The sequence below is a fragment of the Halyomorpha halys genome, unplaced genomic scaffold (genome assembly GCF_000696795.3).
Source record: "Halyomorpha halys isolate HHAL.00 unplaced genomic scaffold, Hhal_1.1 Scaffold263.1, whole genome shotgun sequence".
Taxonomy (NCBI): Eukaryota; Metazoa; Arthropoda; class Insecta; order Hemiptera; family Pentatomidae; genus Halyomorpha; species Halyomorpha halys.
In genome coordinates this window covers 601,933-615,276 of record NW_027105032.1, presented here as the reverse complement: position 1 = coordinate 615,276, position 13,344 = coordinate 601,933, and the positions used below count along the sequence as shown (strand labels likewise).

The 13,344-nt window shown below is 28.7% G+C and overlaps 2 protein-coding genes across 2 annotated transcripts in view; one reads left to right on the top strand and one right to left on the bottom strand.

Moving 5' to 3' along the window:
• LOC106680469 (myeloperoxidase) overlaps nucleotides 1–13,344 on the top strand; it is a 128,648-nt gene that overhangs the window by 86,117 nt on the left and 29,187 nt on the right. The window lies entirely within an intron of this gene.
• LOC136795901 (tigger transposable element-derived protein 6-like) lies at nucleotides 6,686–9,329 on the bottom strand. Its single transcript, XM_067047991.1, has 2 exons — nucleotides 7,099–9,329; nucleotides 6,686–7,030 (listed from the first exon to the last, which is right to left on the bottom strand). Exons 1-2 carry the CDS (start codon nucleotides 8,438–8,440, stop codon nucleotides 6,873–6,875), a joined length of 1,500 nt encoding a protein of 499 aa, XP_066904092.1. The 5' UTR covers nucleotides 8,441–9,329; the 3' UTR covers nucleotides 6,686–6,872.

Here is a 13,344-nt window from a genome sequence, read left to right as displayed (position 1 = left end):
GGATCCCTAAAATGTTAATAAACACTGAGCCAACGGGTAAACGTCCAAGGGGTAGACCGAAACGTAGATGGGAGGATTGTGTTAAAACTGATTTAGTTTAGTTGGGTTTATGATCTACTGCTGTGATTATTATGTCTTTGGTTCGATTTTAAATTGCTATCTAATGATAAATTAGTTTAATTTATTTAACGGATCGAACGTGACTTGCGGATCTCTGGAGAGGGAAGGGCTGAGAGAGTGAAATACGGAGAATAAAATTGTCAATTAAATGAAATAAAATTGTCAAATGTAATGAAATTGTAACATAGAAAAAAAATTAAAATATTTGTGTTTAGTGTGTTGACGAGTATTGTTTGGAAAAGGAAAAGGTATGAAAAATAATGTATATCATGAAAATATATATGTATGTATTGTATATATGTCCGATCATGGATTGATTGATATGTTTTGTTTTATAGGAACCCAATTAGTACAAGTGCCGGGAAGAAAAAAAGGTAGTTATCTCACCCCAATTTTTGATTACTTTAATGAAAACTATGTATAATTACTAGTCAAAACAGATGAGTCTGCCAAGTATAGGTAAGGGGAATAAAAAATGGTGGCTGGTGGAAAACCTTAAAAAACATTAATTTTTCATTCGGAGCTCTATATCTTAAAAACTACCAACAACACTAGAAAATCTAAGAGAACATTATTTAAAGAAGAGTAAATTTGCTGAAATATTAGCCCTAAAAGAGCTATTTATGTTCAATATTTCTCGAGATATAGCTTATTAAAAAGCAAAATATATTAAAAATCTACTGATAGACTAGTAGTTAGCTAATTTATTTTGAGAAATCTATATCTGAGGAATTATGAGACGTACTGATGCCTATTAGCACTCAAATTAAAGCTAGTTTAATGGACTGTATAGAAGTTTATGACCTTTATCTTCGTAGGAATAGTAGTTTCCATGATATTTGCTAAAATAAATTGATTTATAGTTGTTCGGACAATAAGTTTGATTTATGAAAAACTTTATTTCAGAAACCATTCGACGAACAGATGTCTGCCAGCGCTCAAATTAAAGCTAGTTAAATTTACTACAAAATAGTTAATTATGTCTATCTTTGTAGGAGCAGTAGTTTTTATGATATTTGACAAAATAAACTCATAAAATGTTAATTTCTAGTTGTTCGTATAAAATGTTAGATATTTGAGAAAATATATCTCCAGATCCATAAGACGCACATATGTCTGTCAATACTCAAAATAAAGAAAATTTAATTTACTATAAAGCATTTTATGACACTTATCTTTGTAGTGGTAGTAGTTTTTATGATATTCACATATGAATATAAATTTGGCAACTATAAATCAATATATTTTAGCGAGTTCATCTAAACTATTACACCTACGAAGATAAACATCATAAACTACTTTATAGCTTATTATACTAGCTTTAATTTGCGAGCTAATAGACATCTGTACGTCAAATGGTTTTTGAGATATAAATTTTTCAAAATAAATTCACTAACTACTGATCTTTCAGTACGTCCCATACAACATTTTTATGAAATGTTGCTTTTTAAAAAGCTATATCTCGATAATTATTTAACGTAAATAATTCTATTAGGGCTCATATTTTAGCAAATTTACTCTTCTTTAAATGCCGTACTCTTAGGTTTTCTTGTGTTGTACCTACTTTTTAAGATATAGAGCTCCGAATGAAAAATAATTTTTTTTTTTATCACTTTGAAACAGCCGCTATTCTTTATTCCCCCTACCTATACTTGGCAGACCCGTTAATTTGACTATTATGCATAGCTTTCATTAAAGTAATCAAAAATTGGGGTGAGATAACAGCGTTTCTTCTCCTCTTGGGTTCTAGTACTAAATGTATTTGGGCAGCATGCCTAAATAAAGCATTTCTCTCTGGAGCATGCTTAAAGTTAAATTTTTTCCTCGGCTTTTGAAGTTGATTTAAAGCGTTCCCGAACGAGTCATTCGTCGCAGTCTCATTACAATCTATTCTAAACGAGAGAAGAGAAAGCCAAAGAACAAAGAAGGCCGCTGGAAGGCAAACAGCTGCTAGGGACCCTTGTAATTGCCTTGTTGTTATCTTAAGGCTCGCCACTAATATTGACTCAATTTAACTGTTCAGGCCAACTTTAGGTACCCCCACTCCTCCCGAACAAGGCTGTTCTATTTGAGTTTAAAACCCTTCGACACGTTACGTTCAAAGGGTCAGAAAACACTTATCATTCATTGCTTAACTCTCTCGCTGGTAAGAGTAAAACATCACTAACATCGCGGAACATAAAACAGACAAACGATTTTACGATTCCATTGGCTTAAATAGAAAATCTTGAGCTAACCCGAAGTTCGAAAATGAGCTAGCTAAGAGATCTCCTTCGGCGAAATATCACTAAAAAGACAGAAGTACCGATGGGTACAAAAACAAGGCAGTGTTTAAATATTGTACGCCCCAAATAATAACAAAACTTAACTTACAATTAGATAATTATTATTTCACATGACTATGAATACTCATCTTTATATTAAGCTACATATAATAAATTTGTATTTAATTTATGAATATTCCTGAAAATATTATGCGATATTTATTCTACAGTAGAAAAAATATATTTATTAATAAAAAATGTATTTCACCAATTATAATTAATAATCAAAAGTTCCCCGTTTCGGCTAATATGCCATCCTCAAAATAAAACTTTTATTTGCACATTTTCAACTCAAAGACTCAAACTTCAAAGGTATATGATGTTATAAAAGGGTTTAGTGGAATGTACAACTGAAATTTATTCCTGAGGATGGCGTATTAATAAAATTGTAGATATTTTGTTTATTAATTAAAATTAGTGAAATAATTTTGGCTTTAAATTTTAAGAAATTTACCTTAAATTAATTGCGTATATATTATTTGTATAAATAAATATATATTTTGTTCCTTTAGGATGTAGCGTTTAAGGGAGGATTTGTTTTAATTGCCAATTTCTTTTATTAATGGATTTTTGGAAGATGTTTTACAGAAAGTAGTTTGTTTTAAGACTCACTTACAGAACAGAATACGTAGTGCTACACACATTTAGAAAAATCCAAACGGTGCAGTAAAAAATAATTGACTAGGGCCTGAACATTCTCCATTTTTACAAATTTTTGATAAACCACAAAAAACTGCTACTCTCCTATTTTGCCTTATTGGGATTCTAGTTAATTATTATATTGAAAAAATGGCATTCGGCACCCTTGCAAACTCTTGGGACACCCTAGGATGCCTTGGTACACACTTAGGGTACTGATGCTTTAGAAGATTGAAATCTTTCGAGCATATTTTTTTCCTTATTATACGTTTAAAAAAATAGCCAAACGTATGTTTCTTGTAGATGTAGAATAATAAGCGCAAAAAAGTAAAAAAAATAAAAAAATAACTTATCTATTTTTCTCTGGATTCCTAGAGCACAATTGAAATGACCACATTCCCAGTATTTTGTGATTTTGAGCCATCATTTTTTTTAAATGGTTACTCATTGATTGTCATCTTTTATTTTATTTATTTTGTAACTAAAGTATTGTATTATAGCAAAAATAAATTGTTGAAAACAGATCGATTGGTTGGGGGGAGGGGAAAGCAGTTATTATAAAAATTTCCGTTATAAACATTTTCAGTTTATGATAACTACACATTATTTCTAAATATCGATTATTGCAATCCCGATTACTTGGGGACGTAAACTATTTAAAAAATAATTGAACTATTTATAAATTTACACATAATTTATATCTTGCCAACCCGATATTAAATCGATTGGACAAATCTATGGGATTCTCTCTTGTAGTTTTACACTAGGTTGAAACGGTACTTCTCAAACTTAACTGCGTATTCAACATTAACATTATTCGCTCGGTCATTGAATGAAGAGCATCGGCATAACTTGATAACATTGACGGACACCGAAAGCAATTAATCAACTAGTAATTACCGAATCTTATCACTCTGTTACATCCTTGAGACAGGGAGATCTTTAGAGATATGACATAATAACCGCCTTATCTAGCATTTGGAATGCAATATAAATATTTAATCCAAAAGCAAACATCGATATATGCAAGCGATTAGTGATAAAGCAAAAAAAAAAAAAATAATAGTAATAATAAATAAATTTAAAAAAATAACTTACAATAAAAAAATCGCTATTATCTTAAATACAGCAATCCTATAACTCGTAACAGATAAAAATACTAACTGAACATATAAACAGCGAGCTCATTAATGTTAATAGTATTCAGAGGTGTATCAAACGTGACAAGTTGGAAGGTTCACAATGCTTTGCAGAGCAGCAATTTAAGTTGATAAGAATTCGAAAGCTAAAAAAAAATTTAATTTATCGATGTGAGCGAAAACGATAAAAAAAAAGAAAGGAAAAAATAATGTTTAGATATTAATCGAGGATTCCAACATAAACAATTAACTAAATAACTTAAGTAAACGTTTCCCATCATTGGGACCGAAAAATATTAGATAAAATGAATAATTAGGGATGATACATCTCACACCAACTACCTAAAAAAAGAGGTAACTGAACTAAAAGAGAAAATAACAAGTGCTGCCTAATTACCAATTAATCAATTGCATTGAGTAAGTAAAAATTAGAATTTATATTTTGACAATTGTCTAGGACAGGTTTATTGAATTGTAATATATATTTATTCTTTTTCGACTTACAATTATATTTATAAAAATGTTGCCATAATTGTAGAAATGTGAATTTTAGTATGATAATCCTATGTATTATTTTTATACATATATTATTTATCTATTATGAAGATGATTATAAGTGTTTTTAATTATAATAATGCAAAATGTTTCTTAAAAAGTTGTAATTAAGCAAAGTGATGAGTATATATTTTTAAAGAATTGTCAACAATATTTTAAGTATGATTTTAGGGATTGATAGATATAGATATTAAATCATTCCAAAACAGTTCAACATAATCTGAGGGTGAAATATTAACTATAGCATTGGTATTAAAAGTAGGCGTTGAAAATAACTAACTTTTTATAATGAAGTAATTTAATTACAGTGTTTAACATTCATCAGAATTTTTATAATTCAATTTTTTTTAAAAACAATTTCCTTTTATTTTTATCTGTCAAGCCTTAAAATATAAACTTTTTTAATAACCGTTTCCCCTTTATAGCAGTGCTTATTTTAACTAGAATACAATATATCCGATATACTCAAAATAAATAATTTATTAGTGTCATCAAGAATGTAAACTGGGAATCGACTAAGAAAAACATATAAACAAATATACACTCAATCACGTCAATTTAATGGACAGTATTTTCATTTAAGTATCTGGTTTTAAATTATAACAACCAGCTTATTCGGACTGTCTGTAAACAAATAAATTTGCAATCCAAACCTTAAAAACTTCAGAGATATCAACATTCAGAAAAATATATAGAAACAGTATTATAATTTAAGGCCATCCATTAAAATAGAAGCTAAAGGTTACATACATTTTATCACCAAATATCTGTTGTTTTTTTTTATAAAAACCACAAATTCATTGCTATGTTTTAACAATTAGAATCAAATTAAACCAAAAGCTTTATCTTTTTTTAAAAATTAAAATTAAACTAGAATTTTTTTAAGGAGAAATATTTATTTCAAAATCTGTTATATCCTTTTAAGTAAAAATTCTTTCATGACAGTTATTCCCGAATTTAAAAAATAAAAATTGTGAAATTTATTGAAACAATTAATAAAGATGTCTGACCCAGAACTTTTTGAGAAAATTTCAAATAGGTGAGTTATTTCAGGTCAAATAAAGCAATGATAAAGAGTAGATGGGTCTTAAGCAACCAAATTTAATGATCGAATATGGGCTGGTGATTGAAATTAGGAGCTGCTATATTTTTTTTAATAATGGAGAGATCAAAACGAACTTTTTAAAAGAAAAATTAACTCATAAATCCGAATTATGGACCTCATCCACTTGATTATATGATGGCTGAATCTTTTCTTGCAAAGCCATAGAAAATTCATCAAAGTTTATTTCTCTCCTTTTATTGTATTTATTTGATCGAATTATCATTACCGAGTCTTCTTTTAGTTTATCTTTAAATTTAAAAATAATTTTTTAAATATACAGCCTAGAAAACAATTCTTTGATATGCTTCAGGAATTGAAAAATTGATAAGTAATATGTGTGGATTAAGTATGTGCTAATACATATATGTGCTTAATCACATAAAACAAAGTAGACAATTTAAATTATATAAAAACTACTTTTCATACATTTTATTATCTCAAAACATAACTAAAACGTATTGAGCTTAACTTATACTTTACTAACTAAAAAAAAATAATAATAATAATAAAAATAAAACTCGATAGGTATTCTTTCATTTAATAATAGAGATAGCGTAGCATAATTTATAAAATAAAAATTTACTAACCACTAATGTAAATGTAAAATAACCAAAACTCTAAATAATTTATAGAAATATAAAAGAGAAATTTCTACAAGTGGATTTTTTTTTGTTTATTTGAAATTATCTGAAAAAGGATGAACAATGAAAAAAATTTAATAAATAACAGATTTATTTTCAATAAAAAATTGTATATACATATTTACTTCGAATATACACAGAACAATAATAAAAATATTGCTTTCCTAAAAAAGAAAAAAATTGTACATGAAGATGTACACACTAATTTATTAATTTAAGTAACAAAAATAAAATTTAATAAACTACTATATGAGAAAATTATATCAATAGTTTATATAAAATTTGATATGTATGAAATTGAAAAAAAAAAAAAATCATATATACTTTTCAGAAGAATACTGAAAAAATATTAACATTTCTTTTCTTCAGCTAATTTTTTTTCTAAATTTTCTTGTAATTTAGAAATAGAGTTGACTCCTTCGCTGTCATTATTTGCAATATAATAATGTAGCAAACTTTGAAGTTGAGACAGCGCTTCTTTATTTGTTATCACCTGTCCGACCTCAGCTAAAATATTACAGAATTTATTAGTTTAAGGAAATAATTTAAAGGAATAAAATAGTTATTTTAATTACCTAAATTGTATTTAGTCTCCTCTTCGTCAGATTCTTCAACTTTAAGTTCCGAATTCAGATTGGGTGTATCTTCTATCTTGAGCGGTAGTTCAGTCAAGGTATTGATATCAATGGTTACATATGATTCACAACTGACATTGCTAAATTGTAAAGCTTCCATCAGAGATACTATTTCAGGGTCTGTATTTTCAGGAGAATTATTGTAAATTTCACTTAAAAGGGATGGAAAGCCAGATTTTACAAAACAATGTACCACTGTTTCTTTTTTTATATTTTTTATAGATGTCCTTACCCACTGAATAGCATTTAAAACATTAATTTTTCTCGAAAGTTCACTGGGATTAACTGATTCTTCAATATGGGCTAGGACATATCTCATAAGACATTTCCTATAATTAAATTTGAAATTATATATTATACCTTGCTCCAAGGGCTGGCAGGTGGTATTAGGTGGAAAAAATACGATTTTTATATTTGATAACTCTATAGGAGGATGTGATTCTGCATAATCCATAAACAGGATGATGTTTCTTCTCTGGCGAGAAATTTTGTTATTGAAGGATATCAACCATTCTGTCATTATTTCTAGTGTCATCCAGGACTTGTCGTTTCCTCGCCAGTCCACGCTGAAGAGGTTCAGATCCACATTGTCCAAACATATTGGATTTTCTTTTCCGATGATCAGAGGGGTTTCGAATTCTCCAGCCATGTTCGTGCATAATAGAATTGTCAGTCGTTCTCCGGACAAACGTCCGCTCTCGCACGTTTTACCTTGGAGAGACATCGTTTCATCAGGAAGAGCTTTGAAAAACAATGCAGTTTCGTCGCAATTGTAAATATCTCTGCTGGAAAACCCAGCACAGAGATCTTTCAAGTTGGTGTCCCAGTCATTCAACGACCAATCAACTGGTGGTTCTTCACGACATAATGTTTTGAATTTTATCCCGTGCCTTGCTTTGAACCTGTCGAGCCAACCAGCGCTTGCTTTGAACTTCGTATTTCCTAAATTCCTAGCGACTTCCAAGGCTTTATCTCTAATTAACGTACCGGAAATGGGAGCATTGCAAGAGAGGGCACGGCACAACCAATCGTACATAGCCTTATCGATAGCGAGGCCACCTTCGGTTCTGAAGTCTTTTTTCGAATTTATGTTTCCGTGATTTTCGAACCTTTCCAAAATTTCGTTTTTGTTTTTTAACGTTTCGGCTATGCACGTTTTACCGACGTTGAATTTCTTAGCGAGGTCACGAACGCTTAATTTTTCTTTTTCCCTCACTATTATTACGTCTACTTTTTCCTTGAGTGAAAGACGAGTTCGTTTCGTTGTCATTTTCATGTCCATAAACGCTGCGAACCAAGTAAATCAGAACTTTCAATGGAATAATTATAATCGACCGGTTAAAGTAACATATTTCCCTGCATATATCCGATGATCTGAGCGGAAGAATTTTTAAAAAATATTATGACAGACGAGATCATACGAAATTCTTTTAAAAAAAAAAATGTAAATTAATTTTAAAAATAAATTATGTAATAGAACTTTCTGTAATAAACCTTATCAAACAATCTACTCAATTTTATTAAACGGTTAAATTAAAATTTATTCATGAAGTTATACTTACAAAAATATCGTTAAATATAAATATTAAGTTCAGTCTTTTTTCAATAACAAGTCAAGTTTATAAGGATTATTTTCGATTAATTTAAGAACAAATATTGAATTAGTACGAGAATAACTTCAAAATATTTCAAACCTTTTTATATAAATAAATAGTTGATTTTATATAGTGTTTTGAATAAGTTTTTTTCCAGTGTTCCTTCATCTTGCTGTTATCAACAGTTACATACCGTTATTGCAACAACTATAAGACAGTGCATGACATCAGTCATTTCTAAGTATTCAACGGGAAACACAATGTCACATTTTATCTTCTTTTCATTAATCCACATTCACAAAAATATAAATTATGTCACATAAGCTTACCAGAACATAATGAATTCCGGATAATACCGAACACAAATGTTGTAATATTGTTTAATTTATATGCGAATAATCACCATTGGAGACACTTCATAATCCACACTTTCGAATCTCATTTACGAAGTCTAATTAACACTAAAAATGATAAAAACATTTGAAAATCGTAAAAGGAGTAACATAACCTGCACCTTGTGAACAGCTGCACGGGGCAACGGCCGGTCGTTTCAAGGAATGCCAACCTTGCCCCACGAAAAACCCTGCGCTTTCCCAAGTGATAAAGATAAGAATTTATTGTTTGTAAATATTGATAATTTACAGCGTTATTATTTTTTTATTGTATTTATTTAGATATTTGATCTTTAATTTTATTATACAGCTTTCCGTTATGAATGAATTGGCTGTCTTTTGAAATTGCCGCCATGATTCTAGATAGCGGTTGGGGGATGACGACCCTTATTCGTCAATAATTTGCTCCAGGCTGCTGACTTTCTTTTACTTGAATCAAATTAGTTTCAACTATGAAAAAAAAAATTATGATTGTTTATTTTTATATTAAACTGTTTTTTATTGACTGGGATAGACAAGTTTTTTTGGAAACACGTTCCCTTTTCAAATCTTCCTCCAAATCATGCGCAAAACATTTGTTTGTATCGATCAGCAACTCTAGTTGTCGACTAACTCCTGGATCCTTTCGTGTTCCTGATAACTGGTAAACAGATCCGAGATGAATTTTTCCTTACAGTGCATCTTTCTTCCGTTGTTGTGTGTTGCAGAAGGGACGATATATTGTTTCCGTAAACAACGGTCATACCTCCAGTAGTACATGGTGTCCTGATACTGAGTAAACAGTCAGGATGCCCTAGGTACTGTTTACAGAGTAAACAACCAAAGGGTTGCTGCTGAGCACAACACAAACAGACAAGCTCCAGCTAGATGTTGGGATCCTAATCTCCCGTAAACAGGCGGCATCCACCCCAGATCGGTTGTTTTCTACCCCCCTGTAAATAAACAAACACCTAGCTCCTAGGATGTACTGAGATCCTGCGCCTTAGTAAACAGGTTGAGGACGAAGGCACCTGTGTACAAACAAGAACTAAGTAAACAAGAGCTCCTGGAAGTCCTTGAACTCCTGGTCCTGAGTAAACAGTCTTGGGGGTTCCCGGAGGTGGCATATAGCGGCACAACAAACAGAATAACAAGACCCATTGCTAATTGAACCCTCCTCCCGTCCTGTTTCTGTTTATATTTATCATTATTCCATCAAATGGAGCTTGTATTGTTGTGTATCGTGGACAGTTTCGCCCCTTCCCTGTTTACATTATATCAGGGAGGCATAGATCCGGAGGAGGTACCTGTTTATTTTGTTGTATCTTGGAACCTCCTGATACACCACCATCCCCTATTACTTTCTCTCCTTCGTCTGTATTCCTACGGATACAATAAACAAGTAAAACATATTTTTTCCATTCTTGAATTTTATCTGTAATTAATTATTGGATAAAAAAATAATGATTTAATTATAATTATTTTTTCCAAAAATATGTACTAATATACCAAAGTTAAGTAAAAAAAAAATGATATATCTCTATTTTCAACTACTTCAGTTCAGGATCTTTATACTAATATTAATTTTAATAGTCAAGTATAAAATATAGAATAATTTTATATTATTAAGCATGCAACCAATTTTTAAAAAATAAAGAAATTAAGATCACTCGGTAATACAGAATTTTTTTTATAAAATCCAATTTTATGTTATAGCAATATACCTAAGTTCAGCCTAAAAAAACAAAGTTAAATCTAATAATTTTATAATTTCGGGATTAGGGAATGTAATTTGATTGAAGGAAAGCTCTCGTTAAATATAATTAAATAAAATATCTCTTTTATTAATCAATTTCCATTAATTCATACCCTAAGAAAGAAATTATGGGTTTATGATAGCTGAGGTATGATAGTTATAATTTAGATTATAAGATTTTCTAAAAAAACACATAATACTGCTTTGGTGGTTTTGCCTGATTTGGTAGTTGATTTATCAATGTTCTTAAATTTTAACTAGAATTTTTTATCAAAAAATCCTTATGAAATGTATGTATGTATTTAAAGAGATAAATTATTCTCTAATGGCATGAACTTGTTTTTATCGTATTTTTCCCCATTTTACTTGTCACACAAAGAATATTATAAAGTAATAACTAAAAGTATAAAATAAAAAGATGAAATTAAAATGTATACATCTATTTAAAGAAATGAATTTAAAAATATTGTTTGGACGTACCATGTAATTTATAGTTACAAAATATTTACAAAATACAAATGTATCTAAAGTACAAATCTTTGCTAATACTGACCCTATATAGATAATTTTAGTTTTGTATTGCAGAGAATTTCACTATCTTTCAAATGAGTGATTATAATGTCCAAGGATTTATAGTTTTAGCTTTATTAAAAGAATTAATATTTTTGTATGTACCATTTAGAGTCAATTTGTTTTCCCAACCAAATTCCACATCTGTAGTTTGAGTAGAACTACCATTAATAATTTCAACTTTTTAGGAATCTCATTGCGTTACATTTTTCGTCTAATTCTGTTCAATTTGCTCAACCGCACCTAGAGAAATTTCACTTCAAATATAAAAAAAGAATAGACATACAATTTATCAATAAAATATTAGTTAAAAATAAATGCAAAGAAATTTTCATAAAATATATACCAATTCCTTTTTTTTTTTTTTATTATATTTGTATATTCCGCGAAAAGAGGAATTGATTGTAATGATCCTGTTTTTATTACAGATATTATGGTTTTCTTTATATTGAAATTTATAAATTAATTTCACATCGCCTTTAAAATTTATACTATGTTGACAGACTACATACGATATTGTTAGTAAAAATCCAAAGTCGTTTTGTCTGCAATATGTTTCTACCTGCAATTTTTGCTATCTTGTGTTTTGCATAATTTTCTCTTCAAAATGCTAATTAAATACACAATTATTAATTAACATAAATCAAAATTAGAGATCATCTATTACCTTAAAGCTGCGAAGATAATTCAAATAATATTCTTCCGTAAATTTGGAAATACGTTTATTTGACAAGGGACCGGCAATATATCATGAAATTTAACAATATGAAAGCTTATCGGTTTGTCGAATATTAATACTAAATAAATAATCAGGAAATTTCTCACATTTTTTCTTCTAATTTATTCGGCCTCACTGTTTAGTAAAACTTTTATCAATATTATTAAAAATATAGTTTAAAATTGAAAGTTGACATTTTATCAATATTTACTGTCTGTAATTTGATACTTTTTTCGTAAAATATGGAAAAAAATTTGAAAATGTGAATATAATAAAAAAAGATACTAAATGATTTTTTTTTAGCCTATGAAATATATAGAAAACAACATAAAGTCGAAAAGATTAAAAAAAAAAAAAAAGATTCATACTTAATTTTAGAACTGATCTTCATAGGGAAATTTAATATTTAACTAAAAAACGAAATAAACAAATTATATGCAACGATAATGGAAACTAATAACTTTTTAAGACATTGATGAGAATTAAAATTTATTGTAAAATTATATTTTTTTTTGTAAAATTGAAGGTAGTCAAAATTCTTTCATCAGCAATTTTTTTTTTAAATTCTTAATAATTATTCAATATCGTTAGTTTAATAGTTAATATCTTAATATTAACTAATTATGTTGGTTGACTGGAACATGAAGAATTTATCACTGTTTTGTATTTGCCAATACGATAATAAGAATTAATATATCTTTAATCACTTTCGTCATGGTTTGACGTGAGAATGGGATTAAAAAAATGTATTAAATTAATTATTTAAGAATTAATTTTAGCATTTTTTTTTGTTTTACTGTTCTAAAAAATAATAAGTGTTAAATTGGAGTGAAATTGACGAGTTTTTGCTCTATCTGAAGTCATTTAAGTACTTTAAAGTTGTCTGTTACAACCACGTTCGTTTCGAACAAGAAATTGTTCAAAGGTTTAATTTTACATTTAACTACATTTAAACAAAAACTTACAAATAAAGCTATTTCAGTAAATTCATTAAAAAAAAAAAAAAGAAGGTAATTCACAAAAGTATGCCCAATTTCGTTAAATCTATCATTTTTAATTCATGACTCTCATATATTAAGTGACTGTTAAACGGTGAGGGTGATAGGTGACACAAAATATAATTAATGAATAATAGTTAGACGCATGTAGTAAAATGACTAATATGTACATATATAT

Coding starts and splice junctions, on each gene's coding strand:
- LOC136795901 (XM_067047991.1), bottom strand. CDS start 8,440: ATGGACATGAAAATGACAACGAAACGAACTCGTCTTTCACTCAAGGAA. Junction 7,031..7,098: donor GGAGACTAAATACAATTTAG/GTAATTAAAATA, acceptor GTAATATTTTAG/CTGAGGTCGGACAGGTGATA.